The 19,059-nt window shown below is 37.1% G+C and overlaps 1 protein-coding gene across 10 annotated transcripts in view; it reads right to left on the bottom strand.

Annotated features, from left to right (window-relative positions):
• LOC123866334 (proton channel OtopLc-like) overlaps positions 1-19,059 on the bottom strand; it is a 77,694-nt gene that overhangs the window by 5,811 nt on the left and 52,824 nt on the right. For 9 of the 10 annotated variants that reach the window (XM_045907841.1, XM_045907840.1, XM_045907838.1 and 6 more), the window contains 5 exons: positions 17,155-17,307; positions 9,303-9,420; positions 8,666-8,774; positions 4,259-4,441; positions 2,584-2,744 (listed from right to left, as the gene is read on the bottom strand). In XM_045907841.1, the coding sequence (XP_045763797.1) occupies positions 2,584-2,744; positions 4,259-4,441; positions 8,666-8,774; positions 9,303-9,420; positions 17,155-17,307 (724 nt within the window). The remainder of the gene's footprint in view (positions 1-2,583; positions 2,745-4,258; positions 4,442-8,665; positions 8,775-9,302; positions 9,421-17,154; positions 17,308-19,059) is intronic. The other variant, XM_045907846.1, reaches the window with a different exon arrangement.

Raw genomic sequence — 19,059 nt, 5'->3', positions numbered from 1 at the left:
CGCCTACAATAAACATCTATTCCAATTAAGCCATATAGAATTATCAGCAGGATCATGTTTTAGACTAGATACTCTTATTAAGGAAAAACTTTCTGTTCTGACTTGTTTTGTTAGAAGAGCTATTTTTATTTACCAAAGATTTCCCCACAAAATGTGTCATTAAATATAACATGAATCAGTATTTTAGTCAGCAACTCTACACAATGGTGTCCGATCAGCAAAAATAAGAGTCGATACGTATTTTTCTGATTTAATTGGTGACAGGTTGGGAAGGTATATACTGGTAATATATCTGTCTGGATGCAATTCGATTTGTTAACGTGAACCCATGTCAAGTTAATTGTTATCTCGTCACTCCCCAACCGAAGCTACCTATCGAAGTTTTTAATTCGACCATTTATTTACCTGTAATGGTTTTTTTGTGATTTGGGAATAAAGCGTGAACTGTGAAGCATGCCGAAATGCTCAAAGCTTTGCTAAACACCAACATTAACAAAAAAAAAATGGTTTGTACTTCATACGTTAGTGTTTTTCTCTAATTATGCCTGCGAACATAATATTATGCCAATACTAACAAATGTGAAACATCAACTTTAAACCTATTTATTATGTCTGAATCGCATTTTATGAGCTGTTTGAAGAATTTTATTTAATAGGTATTATAATTATTCATTTGATAAAGTAAGAGTTGGAAAGCAATTGTAGTAATTTTTCCACCTCGACTGCTCATTTAAAGAGGCTTAATGAATAATGAAATACTGCCGGTCGCACCATACCGCGAGCAATGAAATGCACATTTTAAATGAAGCATTAGGAGCAGCCTACAGTAATTACACTTTTAAAGTAAATCAGCCGCAAAAAGAGTTGCACTTTGCCTTTTTGATATCACGATTTTTGTACTACATAGTTTACTATAACTGTTTTAGATATATGGTAAGTAGGTACCTATCTATGTGAAAAGAAATTCTAAATCCCCTAAGGGATAGCAAGGTTCATTTAGCTAAACGGGTTGCAAAGCTGAAGTGGGCATGGTACATACATAGTTCGAAAAACCATAGACGGGGGGGTCCCAAGGTGCTGAACCGAAAGCGTAACGTCGGAAGACCTCCCACTAGGTGGACAGATGGCACCAAACGAGGCGGCGCAGCGAGCCGCTGGATTCAGCGGCGCAAGACCGTGGCGTATAGAAGTCCCTACAAGAGACCTAAGTCCAGCTATGAACAGTCTCTCGGTTTATAATGATGATGAAGTTCTCCGCACCTCTAGGAAGCTTATTTTAAGGACGCCTTCACATTCTTCTTCCTTTTTCAATAAATCCTTCACAGTTCAATCTATTAAATTGTGGAATGCCTTGCCTCTCGTAATCAGGGAGGCTAAGTCCATCAATATCTTTAAGAGACTGGTGAAAGATCACTATTTATCACTATCACTTTAGCATTATCGGATTTATTGGAACATATTTTACTAGTCTTAATAATAGTATAAGGATTTATTATTTATCTATATATCGTATTTATTTATTATTATTTTTTACGTCTATATTATGTATTTTATTATTTAGTACATTATTTAAATTTTACCATGTTTTTATGTATTTATTTATATATTTATTTTTTCTAATATTATATATAAATGTATACTTACACCACCTACCTCTAATATCTATAGCTATATCCTTTGGACCATTTTGGTTGCCTGGAAGAGATCGCTAGGTAGCGATAAGGCCGCCAAATTGTACCTATATTTTGTTGAGCTTTGTATGTGTTTTTCTGTACTAATTTTGTGGTGTACAATAAAAGTATATTCATTCATTCATTCATGACGATGATGAATCAGGAAAACACAAAACCATCAAATAATTCAGAAATAAAGCTTCACTGGGATCACTGATCTAAATATGTATATAAAATCTAAATAAGTATAGATAGGTACTTTTAGAAAGAATATTTCTAGCTCATTGACTGACTCTCTAACACCCAACCTAAAAACCCTTGGGCCTAGAAAGTTGTGCACAGAGATTCCCTTTATATAATGTAGACAAGGTAGGTTATAAGGTCGGTTTTTTCATAATTCCCACGAGATAGGAAATAAAGACTGATTTACATTTTAGCCTGGGGAAATTATGGATGGTCGCTATTTAACTGCTACCACTGATAGTACCTAATACCATTCTGAGGTGAGTATCCGCTGAGGCAGAGACAGAAACGGACGTACAGGAATAGACCAATCAAATTATTGACGGATGACGTGATAATTTTATCACGTTATCTCTTAATCTAATCTGATTGGTCTGTCAGAACACGTTTCCGCTCCGCTTTTCTATGCTTCAGTGGAAACACGGCTTAATAGCACACAGTTCCGATTTTTTATAATCTCCATTTTTGGAGAGTCTTTGTCTGGTTTAGTTTTATATTTAGTTATTTTTATCATATAAAGTATAAACCATTTTTATCCAAGTAAATAATATAGTACCTGTTTTTCTAACCAAATCTATGGATGTAGAAATAATAATTCATGTAGGTACACTTCATAGAGTAAAATGCTGTGGTTCCGTAGAAGTTCATTTAATAACTGCATACCAACCTCATTGTTGAGAAAGATGAAATACATCTGTATGAAGATGAAGGCCATTCTCGTAGCGGGCGTCAACGCAAGCAGGACGTTGTGGCAGTTGGTGTTCCTCTCCAGTTCCCAGTACTGCCCGAACTCCAGACCCGAGTAGATCATGGACCCAATGCCAAAGGCTGACAAAATATAACAGCCATTAATCCTTATAATTAGAAAATATGCTAAAGTGTGTATGTTCGGTATTTTTCCATGGCTCAACTACAGCTGAAGTGATATTGACGAATTAATAATGCTTAGTCTATCTCCGTATTCAGGGTACAAAGCCATTTATGGCTCTGTGCGGACTAGTTGCACGTACGGGCTTTGCATACCGATGAAGATATCTTATACCCACGGGTAAAGAAAATTTTAAAAGTAATAAAAAGCTTCACGCCAAAAACTCCTTTCGGACGAAGTTGTGGGTGACACCTTTTAGATAATAATCAACAGCTAATATTAGGTATATCCGTAAACCTACTTTAGGTAATGTAATACATATTACAAATGCGGTAACAGGCAAAAGAGAGCATCAAATTAATGACAGCATTAGTTGACGTGTGAAGATAAATTCACGAACATTCCTAACCATCAAACTTATAAAACCCCCTCATTTTTCTTCGTCTCGGGGGATGAAATACATGCACAATTTATTATTCCGAGCGCCAACAGTCGAATGAATGAAAAACTTGGATCGCAAAATGCTTTTTGCCTTTTACTTTTCCCTTACCCTCTCAGAAACTCGGGTAAAATAAAAATAAGCAAGCTAGTCCAGCTTTTCTGAACAGAGTCCACTTAGCCTACTTGGAAACTGTAAAGGTACCGTACTATAATGAAACGCACAAATCCTTAACAATACAGTGAAAAATATATCTGTGGAGCCAGCTTTTGTGTTACTAACACAGTTTTTACATTTCATGCTATTGTAGAATGCTGAAAAATGGATATAAAAGTTTTTTCATAAAATCACGACACCATGCGTGCAACCATGCAATGCAACAGTAAACCTGTGGCATATTATTGTAAAATGTCACGTGGATACAAAAACAACAATGGATATTCGCGATAGTAAAAATGGGATTTGAAGTCGACACAATGGAATCAAGAGTATTAGGAGCTCCCGTTCTAAATCCGGGTGAATTTAAGGTAGGTATACGTGCTGAGTGACAATACTAGTTTATAGCTGAAATGAATTGAGAGAATTTCCGAAAGTTTGAAGCTCTAATTTCCTAAGATACGATTCGTTGTAGCCCAGGAAGACGAATTGGGCAACTGTAATGTCTTCAATGGTATATTATGCTCTTATTAATTAAATAATTCTCGGCACTCTCTGTATTTAACGCTTTGTAAAAGAAAATGTTAAGAAAAAACTGTATCCAATTAAATAAATAAATTGAGACCCTTCTCATTTTTGAATTCGGTTAAAAAAAGCGGTCATAGCTTTGATAGATGGCACTGAACTGAAACATTACTAAAGCGTCCGCTATCTAACGGCACCTGTATCTAAGGAAATCAGATGATTTGGGTACTTATCCATTGAAGAGAAGCGATGCAGATACTCTGACTGGTCTCCTAAATATTCTCTGCTTTGCCGGCTACCGGGTATCAGGAGGTTGGTTAACGAATAAAGACGTAAGCAAAGAAGGGTACTTACCAACAGCACCCATCCTCAAATAGAAGCTACCATAGTGATGTGTTCGGGAGGTGAGCGCGAACCCAAGTGACAGCCTCTTCCCAGCCAGGTGTGGCGGCATATGCGTTGCGGTGGTCGTGCTGCGCTCCGTGCGAGACGAACATGAATCTGATTCCGAAGGGGATGTACTGGTGTCTGATTCTGCTTCAAAACAAAATGACTAGGTTAAAGGCTGAAAAAACGAAAAAAAAACTAAATAGGTACGCAACGGCACGACGCAGCGTGACTTGACGGCATGCCAATCAGCGGGGCAAAATATTTAGTTGCAAGTTGCAATATAAGAAACTGCGAAGGGCGCTTGCAAAGCAGTTTGGACGCTTCATACGCGCTACATGATATTATTTCAGCGTTCATAGTCGGGTTTTAGTTTTCAACTTTATTTACTACCTACTTGAGATAAAAGATTGTTAACACACTGAAAAAAATGATTTTATTTTATGCTTCCTGAATGAATATGCTAAGGGGCATAGATCACCGCAGGCATTCTAAAGCTAGGTACGATAAGGTAGGTAAGTAGGTATGTTAATATTATTTAAATTATGGTTGCAAAAGTTCTTTAGACAGCAGTAAAGAATACGTGTAGTTTTCTCTTCGGATTTTTCGTCTCATTTAAATATCAAAAGTTCGGCTAAAAAGGAGTAGGTACCCTTTTAGTTGGTAGAGCTTTCAGAGCTAGAACATAAAAAAATATAAAATTTTATTAGGTTTTAAATGCAAATGATGTCTACAGAAATTCATTTTTTTAAAGAAAATGTAACTGCATTCCTTCTAGTTTTTCCATTTATAAAATGTAACATCTATCTGTCGGTTTATAAAGAGTTAGTTCATGGAATTCTAAAAGATGGATTTTAGTGTAATGTAGTCAGATTAGGTACTATGTTATTATTTACGTGAACCGTGGTACACATTTGAATGAATGAATAAGTTTTTGTAAGGTTAGGTACATAATAAATTGCAAACAAAAAAAATATTATGACACCAGCTGCTTTGCCAACTTGAATTTGAGAGTAGGTAAAAGCAAGTTTTTATACTAGATTTCATATCATCATGGTATGTTCTTATTCAGGGGCAAACGTCGGTCAATGTCTGAGAGCCTTCAAAGACATTCATAGCTTTGGTCATGATCAAAAGTCAAGACGAAGGTTACTTTAGAAGATACTTAAGTCGTTTTCTACACTCTGAATCCCAGTTCCTACAGTTCCCACGGGATCTTGAAAAAACTAAATCCACGCGGACGAAGTCGCGGGCATCCTCTAGTACAGAAATAAAGAGGAAAACTTTAATCTTTTGTCACAAATTGATACTGTTTGTTCTCGCAAACAGCTTATTGCAAAACAAATCTGATCGGAATTTTTCTGAACGCCTGGAAATATATTCACATCAACAAGTCTAATTTTGTTCCCATGTACGACAGTGTGCCTACATGGTTTTATTCACAAAAGGATTCTTTTATCCTTTACGGAACGGACCTAACTTTTACACGATCCTAACATGTACCTAGAAGGCGAAGTTTTTTATTAACTGATTCACTTGACGAGCTCCCTAGGGCAGTGATTAGTGCTGTAGTCTTAAGTGAGAGATCTAAGGTTCGATTACCGGCAAAGCAATTTGGAAATTTATAATTTCTGAATAGCCTCTGGTCTGGTCTGGTGAAAACGTCGGTCATAATATCTACCGGCAAAGCTGTGCCGCCAAGCAATTTATTTAGCTTGACAGTACTGTTCAGCGTATAAACACGTCCTAAACCTTCCAGGTTATTGCTTCCATCTCAGACTGTATCTCCACTTACCACCAGGTGAGAAGCCAAGGGCTAACCTGTCATCGAATAAAAAACCGTGTTTGTTCTTTTCTTTGTTCATTTCTTTTTTTGCCATTTAGGTCCAATTGTCTGTAAAGAAGCTTTGCTTGAAAAAATCAGTTAAACGCGAGTCGGGCTCAAACACGAAGGGTTTCTTACATTCATACTTACAAGAAGTAACACTTTATTTTTAATATTTTCATTTTGATATTTTTATTATTTGTTGTTATAGCGGCAATTCTGTTCAAATTTCAACTATCTATCTGCAACGGTTCACGAGATAAGTACAACCCGCTGACAGACAGACGGACGGACGGACAGCGGGATAAGTAATAACATGGCACCCTTCGGGTACGAAACCCTAAAACTCAATAGGTAGTGCTAAAGTTGAGCCCGGCTCAAAACTTGAAAGTTATAGAGAAACCGCGATTCTTTGAGGTGGAGAATCAGTTAAGCGCTCTCAGCTGGTAGGTAGGTACTTAAGCTTTACATCAAGGGCGCTAAGCGTGGAAAGGGCGTAATTACTAAACCGATTAAGCTCAGAAATGAAAACAGTGTTTACCTCTAAGGGTACGTACAGACTACGTAAGATTTTAATTTAAGTTTTGTTATACAAATAAAACTTTCAAAATAAAAGTAATTATTTAACTTACAAGACTTGTCAATCATATTGTACTTACTAGCTTTTGCCCGCGACCACTCGGGGATTGAAGTATAAACACCTATCAGTGAAAAAAAATTCGGTATCGAAACATTAGTTCCAGAGATTGCCCCGAAAACTCACAAGTATCTACGTCTTTCTACCAAATATTAGTGTATATAGCTATAGGTACATAAATTTATTATACTTAAGAATTGGTGCGATATATTATTATGTATTATCACCTGGTGGTAAGTGAAAATGCAGTCTAAGATAAGATCGGGCTAATTTCGAACGGGTCATTCCCCTTTAAAGCCCTAATGTTTATTCTTAGAAAGTGATCTGAAATGTAAACTCGTCTTAAGACTTCTTTGAAAAGTTTTAATTCGATTTCTTTGTCGACGCCATTTACTTTTTAAATCCGAAAGTTTGATCATTCCTCTTCAAACTTCAAAAATAATTGAATTTTTGTAATAATAAGCTTAAAATTATCTCTTTACTACATCCTAACACTAATAAGATAATTTAGAATGATTTAATATTTTCTATTAAATAAAGGAGCTCAAGAGGTTCAGCTCTGGTTGGGTTGCAGCACTTACCTATACATAATTTATTTTTAAAATTACTGTGACATAGACAGATAAACAGAGGGAGGGATAAAACTACATATAAGGCTACTTGTTTTACTGAGGAACCCTAAAACATATAGTTCCTTGCTAACTCCGGGCCGCAAAATCTACTGTTTCGCAACTTAGTCATTCTCATCTCATGAATAAACAGCTAGAGCTGATTCCCTCTAAAGCAGATGGTAAATACACGCTTAACATGTTTGCCGTCTTAACGAAGTGCCTTCCAAGTTCCGACCATACTCCGACATGTTTATTTGAGGACTTATCTACTTGATTTATAAATTACTGTGAACAAGAGAATAATGAGTTTTTTCACACTAGGTAGAGGTTAACACAATCTTGTGTGCAGGGACAGTAATAAATTATGTCCTCCTATCCGACTTTCGGCCCCAGCGGTCAATCTCCACAAGAGATACCCATCCGCGCAGGAGGTATCATTACCCCCCGTCCACACACTGCTCTATTCGCACAATTAATCGCGACGCCCGCCGCACTAGGTCACTTGCCTTTGCAACGCGATGGACGTCGAAACGCTGGCAGCATGCGCGTTATTGCATACTTACCGACAAAATAGGGAGCGATGGGCGTGAACGAGGAACACGCGACTACGTCTCTGCCTTCGTTCCTCGCTCCTTCCCATGCCACACGGGCATAGTGTGGACGGGGGGTTACAGTGTACAAGTATGTGCACACTGCGCAAACATAGTAATTATTGCATTCTCTATTTCCTTACTCTCACAGTCCGATAGGATGGCAATCCAAGACGATCGGAGAGAGATCAGTTGAAGGACCGACGCGACGCGAAGTTTCAGTTAAAATAAGACAGATTTATGTCAGCGGCATAACGCTGTCTCGTTTTAACAATGTCTTAAGTCTGAGCAAAGTCAAAGTGCGCTCCATAGATCTCAGCCTATGAATACCGCATCAGGGGATGAAATACCGTCAATTGCCTAACTCTGGGTTATTGTCGAGAATTTTTTGACAGAAAATCTCGGCACTAGGCCTAACAAATTATTGTTACAATAGTATAAAATTGAGTCCAGCGATATACATTGAGTCATATTAATTTTATGAAGAAGACATCTATATCGTTGATAGTCTGTCTTTCTGAGTACTAAAAACAGGTAAACCACCAATTTACTGAAGGACAAAAAGCCCGACTCGTCTCCTTATAAGGCTTAGGTATATTAAACCAGTTTGTTGAGACTATTTTGCGCGAAATTGCACGTTGCGCTATAGCAAATAGCAATACGTTGTCTCTGCAAAATCTGGCGAAAGAAAATAATAAACAAAAATCTTACTGGCAACAACGGTAGTGTCAGCTGCAGAGCGGGCCCTGTCGCGGAGGAGGGCCGCGTACATGTACAGCAGGAACACCATGCTGCCGATGTATAGGTATAGATAGAAGCCCTGTATACAAACAAAAAAGATATAAAACCTTCATATTTTGTCATGGCTCGCAAGACACCTTTCCGGCCATTTATTTTGTCAGTTATATTGGGTAATAGGTGTACACAGGGTTTGAAGCTAGGGCAGGCTTTTGATTAAAGTTATACTGTAAAATATACATTGAGCTTTTTAAATAAAGCTAAGCGGCACTTTGATGCCACTGTGACATGCACACCAATTGCAAAAAATTCTTTTATCAAAAAATCTTTATCTCTATTATCTTTGTGAAAAAATACATAGTTACATACAAAATAATAATAATAATCATACATACAAAATAATAATAGAATAAAATCTGACCGAAAAAGTGTCGCTTTAACTTTATTTTGTGTACAGCAGAACCAAAACCAAAAAAATATAGCACGTGAGGGCGAGGCATTGTAAAACATTATTCAGATAATGTTAAAGTATACCCCAATGATAAGTAGGTATGTACGCCCAATTGTGGATGATGTACTTAGACACATTGGTTTTATTATGACAACATACCTCATAAAACGATGGTGGAATGTATGTGGAAATGACTTCGGCCATAGGAAATGCGACACCCATCACAACTAACAGCTTTCCGTACAGAGCCGATAACGTCGTTGCGAGTGCATCACCCCTGTCGACAAAAAAACGTTATTTTTTTTTAAAGATAATTAAGTAAATAGTTACTAATTATATTTAGAAACGTATCGTAAAGTAGCTCAACAAAATGGTCCCGCACAGTAAAAAGTAACACAAGTATCTATACAGATGGACTGCAAACCGGCTGCAAAATTGCAGTTTGGTTGCAGTTGACACAACTGCCAACCGACTAATTTACTGTTACTACTTACTAGTTACTGCTAACTGCAATAAAACTGCATCTCGACTGATTGAGTCAGTTTGTAGTCCAAATGCAGTCGGTATGTAAAGACTATAGACAAATTTACCAACCTACTCTAAGGTAGAGCGCACTTTGACTTTGCTTAGACTTAAGTTTCGGTTAAAACGAGACAGATTTATACCAGCAGCATAACGCTGTCTCACTCTTTAACAGTGCCTTAAATCTGAGGAAAGTGAAAGTGCGGTCTATAGATCTCAGCCTAGGCTGTGATCTAAAGAGTGCACTTCGACTTTGCTATTAAAACGAGACAGGGTTATACCGCTGGCATAAATTTGTCTCGTTTTAACTGAAACTTAAGTCAAGATCTAGGAGACTTAGATTTCAACCTAAGTCTCCTAGATCATTCATGAATAACTACAAACCATTAGACTTGAATATTATGACCGCTCCTAACTAAGCTCGGGTTTTACTACCAAACAAATATTGTTCGAATGTGCTAGCCTTACATATTGCATTTTTTATTTTATTTTTATTTAAAGTTAGTGTTCGTTTAAAATCGTTTCGCATAATGAGGTATTTCAACTGGGTCGAGAGGTTGAATAAGGGCAGACGTAGCCATGGTTCCGTAAATAATGTTTATAAATAGATTTTTCACAAAGCTTTACCTATCATCAATTTGCATGAAAGGCTGGATGAAAACGGGCGTGCTTCAGAAAATGGAGCGCCTTATTATTGAAACTTGAAGACTCTTCGGAATTTCGTTCAAAATACGCTAAACTTTAAAGATGGGAGATTTAATAGATAAGTACTTATGTGTTGCTTATTTTAAACTTCTTATTTTTTTTACTGTGCAATCGACGTTGCAGGTCACCTGGCAATTACCTACCTAATTAGTGAACAGGTCGTCTATCTACCTTTCTGTCGCCCGTAGGCCATAACTGACTGAATAAATTTCTCAAATAACCCCTCGTAGTTTTGAAGGAACATCACATAATATTATGGAAGCTCCACAACATGCATGTGCGAAATAGTATAGTCTTTCTATGGTGATAATATACCTTTACTAACAAACTCTAAACTTTACAAATATAGAGGCTACATACTACTACCAACTACCTACTTAGGTACATAGTTTTTTTAACTCAAACTAAACATGGCTTATAAACAATTAAGTAACTTACGACGTGAGCTCAGCAAATTTTTACTTCCCAAAATGTATTAAGTAGCCCGAACTTATGAAAGTTAATTAGGAGGAAACCACTAAGTTTCCGGTTACTAGAATAAGCTTTTATCGCAATGCCCTTTGCTTCATTCTTATGTGAATTTCGTGAGTGCCTGCATTAGAGGGAAGGCAAAAGGCAGTCTTTGGAAAAGAAATAGCTAGGTGTTACTTTAGAATTCAACAAAGTTGAATGTTATCTGTATTAATTTAAAATAATAAAAGGAAACATGACTGACGGACGCATTAGCGTCGGTACCCACAGCTGACCGGGACTAGAATTTTCCATGTAGTATTGGTTCTGTCTACAACATAGACCCTTAGGATTTTGAGAATTTTGAGGAATCCCTACGAATTCTTTAAATAACCTAATTCCACGGGGGAAACTAGTCAAGAAGAATAAAGCATAAAAATTAAGAGTAAACATATAAAAACAATATAAAACTATTTATTATAACAGCATATAATAGAGAGAAAAACCTTTTATTTATGATATTCTGTCTAGCAAAACTAAGCAATAATAACTGAGCTTCCTGGTTCTGAATAAGCACTTTACTCCTTTCAAGGAAAACTTAGGGGTGTAAAAAATGTCGGGAACAATATGTTGTTCAGAATGTTCAGTGGTATAGTGCGAATATGAAATATTAAGGTTACACTACTCGCACGATACTCGATACAAAGGTATTATGGTGGTTAATATTGTTCTTTTATCATTTATGGATCTCAATCTAAAACTAAACCAAAATAGGCATAGACATAGTTTCCTAGAATAACTTAAATATAACTTTATTCGTTTAAATCAACGACTCCTATAAACTGGTAACGGACCGTCATGTTTTGAAGCATGCTTGTAGGTATCATTTTACCCAAAGGTGCCAAACACCGAGCCACTCTATGTACCCTAGATGCCACTACGGCATGTATAGTATCACAGACCCGAAAACATGTGAGCTTGTTTTCACTTTTTAAATCTATATTAATAATTACAAAGAGGTAAAGTATGTAAGTTTGCTTAGAGGGGGTAATCTCTGGAACTACGGACTGAACCGATTCTGAAAATCCACCAGTATAAAGCTACATTAAGTATTACTGAGTAAAATAGGCTTTATTTTCAAAAAATTAGATATCTCTACGAAGATGTAATAAGCTTCCCATGTGAAGCCGGGGCGGGTAGATAGTTTTGAAATAATTATGGGCTTTGCCTATCTTTGCCTATTATTGTGTCTTTGAGTACGATTTACCTTTGAAATACATATAAATGATTACTTTTGCAAAAATGCTTGGCCTTGATTTGCGTTACAAAAACATTTCGCATATTACTCTTGAATATGTCCCTCTCCTAAATAGCACGGTCTCATACACAACTTGCGAGTAGTGTACTCTTAAGAGTTATCGTATGATGCCCCGTGGCGCAGTAGGCGTGAGTCGTGACTGAAAGGTTGATGTTAGACTATTCGTGTCACAATATTCCTTGCGAGTTGCGATATGATATCTTATTCTATTTTAGGTGTTTGTCCCACCGCAGACGATTAGCGAGAAACGAGTTAAGCTAAAAACTAGAAACGAGTTTCCGAGCAACGTAAAGCGAATGTGTAGTCGGGATAGTTTTATAGAATTTAGTGGGATAGTGTTTTAGGGAATAGGCACCTTCTAGGTAAACGCGTCCCATCTTAGACCACATCATCACTTTCCATCAGGTGTGATTGTGGTCAAGCGATTACCTATAGTGAATTAAAAAAAAAAAAAAAAGTTTTGTCGCTGGGCTATTAGCGAGTGGGACGGGCGATCACTCTGATAGGCGGCTGATTTAACCGCCAAGAGAGACTCGCTGAGCGAGTTTATTTATTTGACACCTCTTGTGGCTGCAATAAAATAGTGGAGAGAGAGTTCTCGCCGTCAGTGTGCGTAGACAGGTAACAACTTATATATATTTATCTCTTTTATTGACACGAAATCATGCATTGATTGTACGTTTCTTGAGCAGGAAAATAGTTGACAGCTAGTCTGTTCCTCGTCGGCGGTGGGACAAGGGCCTTGGATAGTGATAGCTCCCCCGTGTCCCGTGTCATAGTGAAAAAATATTGTGTGACATTTCATATTATCAACATTGAGTAGTAGTATATTCGTCTCATGAATAAAAATAGTTGCTTCTTTTGCCTTGAAATGAAAAGATGGGTATATTTATATTATAGTCAAAGTATAATATGAAGCGTCAATAGCTCAGTCAGAAGCGAACTGTAATTCGAAACGTTACAGTTCAACTTCAAACTCCATTTTCCGAACCATTATAATGCCGAACCTTCTCCTGGCCTTGCTCCCGGCATAAACTTTTCGTGACTTATGTATGAAAACAGTTTTACGCGCAGAAAATTACGCAGATGTACGGTCTACTTGTTTTAATAAATAAAAATTATAGGCTCTAAGTTAATTAGCTGTTTGCAAACTTACAAATTCTTTTCTAAAATAGATACGAAGGTTGGTAGCTACTAGCATAACCTACCAAAGACAATGTAACAAGAGGCACTAAATAATATACGACCAGGAACTTAAGACCCGTTCATACTATCTTTCACGATCTCCCTTTAAAAATATTATTCAAAACATTTCAAACCTGAGGTGTCTTTTCGCCTGGTTTCTGGAAACCCTTAACGCTCCCTTTGGGAACGGGCCCCTCTCGTATGCCTCGTTGTCATGGCAACGGTGTGTTATTGGCTCCCCACAGCTATTGTAACTTCCAAATATGTCTATAGCTACACAGTCAAGAGGAGTGTCCGAGATGACAGGGCCCCAGTTTCATGCACGTCCTATTTCTGATCCAAGTTGAGTGTACGCACTTGAAAATTGTTTGCAAATCCACTTTAAGAGGGCCTAAAGGGTTGGACAGACTCATCGCGCGATGGCAGCGAAGCGCGTCGGCAGCAACACTTCAGAATGCCACACTGAATTATTTGTACGACGTTTTTCACGTGGATTTAGGTTTTTAAAATCCCGTGGGACTTTTATGATTTCCCGGGAAAACTACCCTGTCCGTTACGCAAACTATCTCCGTACAAAATATCATCAAAATTACCTAATTTTGATGATATTTTGTTTACCTAATTTTGAATGCAGATAATAAGCTAATCAATGATAAGACGGGCAAACTTTCGCATTCATACTATTAGCAAATAGTTATAACTCTATGCAATTAGTATGGATGCAAGAAATTACTATATGACGCACATCACATTTCGTAGCGCAAATAGCGAAGGCGATGGTGTCTTACGGCAGCAGCACTTTCCGTACGTAGTAGGTACGGTGAACGGTCTACGTGTGGGGAAGTGGCCATCACGTGTCGCTACCGTAGCGCGTTATTTCTTTCCAAGCCTGTAGAAGGTGCGTTTTACGAATCGTTCTCTTTGTAGAGTGAGTCTTTATTGACACGACGCTCGGAAAATAATCGGAAAGATATTAGATCCAACTTTTACTACTCGTAAAAGAACAAAGATTGACAAAATTTACTATTTTCAGACGAAATAACGAATTTAATCAAATATGCCTAGCCCGTTTCTATATTCAAATATTTGATGAGATGTATTTGCCATGCACGAATAAAATCAGACGAAAGGTTTACAAACAATCCTTTAGTTCTGAAAAAGTTGTGGTTGACGGGCCTTTTAATTTTAAACTACATATAATAGAGGGTTGCGCTTGATGGCAATCATACCAAACAGTAGGTGATAATGCTTCCTAAGATGAAACGCACCTACCTCGAAAGTTATTAGTATCTCTATTCAGCATACACTAGCTGACTAGGTCCGAATTTGTTGGGATCGAATTCCAGAAAGCCCTTTCTTTGTATACGTTATAAAAAAAGGTTACACGCAAAATCTCAAATTATTGAACCAGCAGTTATAGGTACAGCGAGTTGATATGTCGGTCAGTTTTTTTGTACAGATTCTATTATATTTCTATTATATTATATCAGCTTACTATTACATGTATGTATAGACTCAAATGCTCTCGCCTTGATAATAATATCATTCGACCCGTAAGCCTTTGAACCGTGTGCCCTTAGTGATATGACAGAGCTTTAATTGGATTAGAATATATTACTCTGAAATCAACAGAACTAGCTTGAGAACGTTTACCGTCTTATTAGGAAACGAGGAATAGGTGCATTATACCATGGATTAAATTATTATTATCAATGAAATGCTCGTGATGGAAAATGTATTGTTATGGGTTTGAATGTATATTGGTTGTTGAGTCACTAAAATACGCTGCTCTCAAGGGAAGAAAAAGGGAAGTGACGTCATACAATTCTGACTGTATCACTGACGTCATCATAAAAATAAACTCAATGACGCACTGAGATCAACAAACTGTTAAATGCAGATGAAGCACGATCAAGTGCCTGTTAGTTTTTTCTATGAGACAAGGACCTTTTAGGTAACGATTCTCATACGGCGTAAAGATTTGCAGGGGTCGCATTTTTCAGATCTGAAAATATAAGTAAAATCAGCAGCATTAGGCGCAACCCAAAAATGTGCGAGCAAAATTCACTGACCTTTGCTGACGTGATTAGCATTACTTCAATGCATTTGATGAACTTGAATATTGCTACAGACACCGTTGTTTTCAGTATTGAATAATGCTTAAGCTTGCAGGTCGCTTCGTTATTTGTAGTACCTATTTACACTTTACTTTTGACTTTGCTTCAAAAGCTAAAGATTAAAACATCGATACAAACATACTTCAAACACTTTGTTGGCTTTTCTGAGTTTGAGCCACCAACTCACTTCACGTGCTATTCACGAATTCCTGTAACATCTCATTTCCTAAAGAATTACTCCATCGCTCTATTTAGGAAGTATTTAGGACAAAGTTTTAATCAGTCCCAGTAATTATGCGCCTCATATAAAGAGAGAATTCCCATTACGGTTGCGAGACCCACGCAGGCTTTGTAAGGGTCGCTATTACATTTTTTGTTGGCAAAGTTTTTGTTGTTACAGGAATAGGCTCAAGTTTTATGCATACAGTTGCTAATTTCCACGCACTCGAGTACATTGTCGTGGTCGGGAGATGCTTTCAGTGGAGTGTACGTTCACGGGGAAATGTAATTTCCCTTGCTTGTGCAATTTCAAAGGTAAGTGATGTAAGTATAAATACGTATATTTATTACATATATTCGTTGCATTATGCATATATTGGTCGGGAAGAGCGGTCAGGCAGCGGTCGTGTTTGGAAGTGTCTGTATCAGGAAATGGTTGTATTGGAAAGTGCTCATATTCGGAAATGGTCATCACGAACCAAAAGGTCTTGAGATCTATAGCTTGAGATATATATCTATCTATATACAGCCTGCTTTGATACGCTGGCATAAAGCAAAATCAAAATGAAATGGTCAATAAAAATAAACTAAGTACGTGAAATAGGAAAACTACAATTTCTTACATTAGGTACTTACGGTACTTATTATAAATGTCTCATTCACAACCAAATAAATAAAAGAATATCTAATAATAGAAATAAACATGGTAAGACATATTGTAAAAGGCTTGCCCAATTCCGGCGAGATGATATTTATTGCTAATACCGAATGTAGCATTACCAAAATTACTTCGTACTGGAAGACTCGGAAGATAAAAACGTAGGAAAGATAATAATATTTTGACGTACTCGTACGTAGGTACATCTAACATTTTACGAGGGTACCATTTGATCGACCGCAAATATTTCATTTATATGGTAGGTACACATTTATAGTTGAATACGGAGATGTGGAGTGGAGAACGAAATTTATGCGCATACGTATTGGACAAATTGCTTCGCTTAACCTAGCTCCATAAAGTTGCCAACTTACCAGGGGTAAAGTTCCGAGAGGTGAAAATGTAAATCAACACTACTTAGTTGAGATGCAGGTGAGCTATATCACAACACCGTATGGTGCCAGGGGCTTGCTTTTGACACGTTTAGGCCAGTAATTTGAACCTGGCCTAAATCTCTAAAGTCACATCCCAATAATTCCGCGCCTTATTTTCTGCTCGATTTGTCAAACTTACATAGTCCGTAGGCACCCCTAGTAAGAGTTTTCACACCTCTAAAACTTTGATAGTTTTCGTTAGCTTGAAAATTCTTAATGTCAGACCATAAATACTATGTACAGATATACCTACTACTACTATGTGTACAACTACAATATAATACTACTACGTGTATGTAGTATTTAATAGTAAAACCATTAGATTGCTCCGATATTAATGATCAGACCAAAATCAACAATTTCATTTTGAAAAATCGATAACAAAAGCAGTTTTGTCACTCACGCGCTGATAAAATGCATGTTCTGTATTGCAACAGAAGATCGTATATGCCTGGTAGGCGGGAGCGGCGGCTGCGCAGATCCGCCGCCTGGACCGTACAGCATTGGCTGAAGAGAGAGCGTTGCCCCGAGAGTCATCGACGGAGGCCTGGATAACCTGCGCAAAAGAGAATCACACTTAATATTATAAAGGCGAAAGTTTATATGTGTGTGTGTGTGTGTATGTTTGTTACTCCTACACGCAAAAACTACTGGACGGATTGGGCTGAAATTTAGAATAGAGATAGATTATACTCTGGATTAGAACATAGGCTACTTTTTATCCCGGAAAATCAAAGACTTCCCACGGGATTTTTCAAAAACTACATCCACGCGAACGAAGTCGTGGGCAACAGCTAGTATTAGATAATTAACAACTCGTAATTTAAAAATAAATAAAAACACGACGGCCCTGCTAAAAAACGAATTGCCAACTGCTTTCTTAGTGAAATTCGGTCTTTTCTATCTCAGGTTCTTTTCTAATCAAATAGGTTTCCTTCGTAAAATGTGAATGTTCCTTATCTAAGGGTCCCGTAATCTCTTACTAATAGAAGAAAAACTTTAACAATTTTATTATAGTCGATATTTTTATTTTGTTTTAGGGAAGTAGAATAGAAACCATTCCTTAGAAAGCAATAGGTACATAAAGTTAGCACTAGGTGTCAATGATAATCCCCAGCAGACTTCGCCCGTGAGATCATGAATATTGCATAATTATTTAGTAACGTAGTAGTTTTGATTATTTAGTAACTAAATTCAAGCAAAAGCCACACTTTAGTAAATAATATGCTATAATTTAATGGCAGTTATAAAACTAGAAAATACCTATTATCTTCAAAGGTTATAAACGTCAATAATAATATTAGTAATAAGCTAACAAACAGCTATCATATCTAGCTGGAAACCTAGTTAATAAACGAATCAATATTCACGCAAGCAATTAATTAACATTGAGAACGGAGTAAAATGCTCGAAACTACAAACCACTGAGTGTAATGGTAACCATTTCAGCACAAATACAAGTTAATTAATTGAAACACCGCTTTCCGTGTTCCGAGAGAAACAAGAGTGCTTTGAACTTGGCATTGGTTGCGAATTCAACCTATTTTATTAAATTAATATCACTGCAAAAAGTGGAGGACTTTTCTCGTTGTAAAATAATATTTTTGTCAGACAGAAAATAGGTAACACAAGAATGAAACAACTGAAAATTGATACGTAGATATTGTAATGTGACTATGAATGTGACCTAACTTTACCCAAATTCGGGAATTCGACTACACGGACAGCCTTGACCGAAACGAATTCAGGATATTTTGAATCCTTTGAATCATCTAAGTACGAAGATGAGCGCGGCGTACGTAATTAAGTCCTTCACAACGTTCATAATCATATAATATTATGTAAACGACAAAATGATATCCTCTTTAAAGTATTTTATACCTAAGTACTATGCAGGTCGAGTCTCTTTCGATGTAATCCATCAAGAAAAAATCTGTAAGAAAAAAAAATAGGTGCTTTTGGCTAAGATAAATATAATCTGTTGGGATCAACACGGATACCACTCTACAATAACATTATCTTTCTCCTAAATAATGTCCGCATGGATTTAGGTCTTTAAAAATCTCGTGGTAACTTTGATTTTCCGGGACCAAAAATAGGTTATGTCCTTCCCCAGGGTGCAAGCTATCTCTGTATCAAACATTAAAATCGGTTAAACATATGGGCCGTGAAAAGATAGAAGACAGACAGACTCCCTTTAGCATTTATGATATTAGTAAGGATTTTCATCCGGCAATTTTGGTAGGTAGGTACAATCTCCCTAGAGCCAAACTGTCGAGAATTACGGCATGGGCCCCGTAAATCTCTG

Source organism: Maniola jurtina, chromosome 6 (genome assembly GCF_905333055.1).
Source record: "Maniola jurtina chromosome 6, ilManJurt1.1, whole genome shotgun sequence".
Lineage (NCBI taxonomy): Eukaryota > Metazoa > Arthropoda > Insecta > Lepidoptera > Nymphalidae > Maniola > Maniola jurtina.
This window is presented reverse-complemented; position numbering and strand designations above follow the sequence as displayed.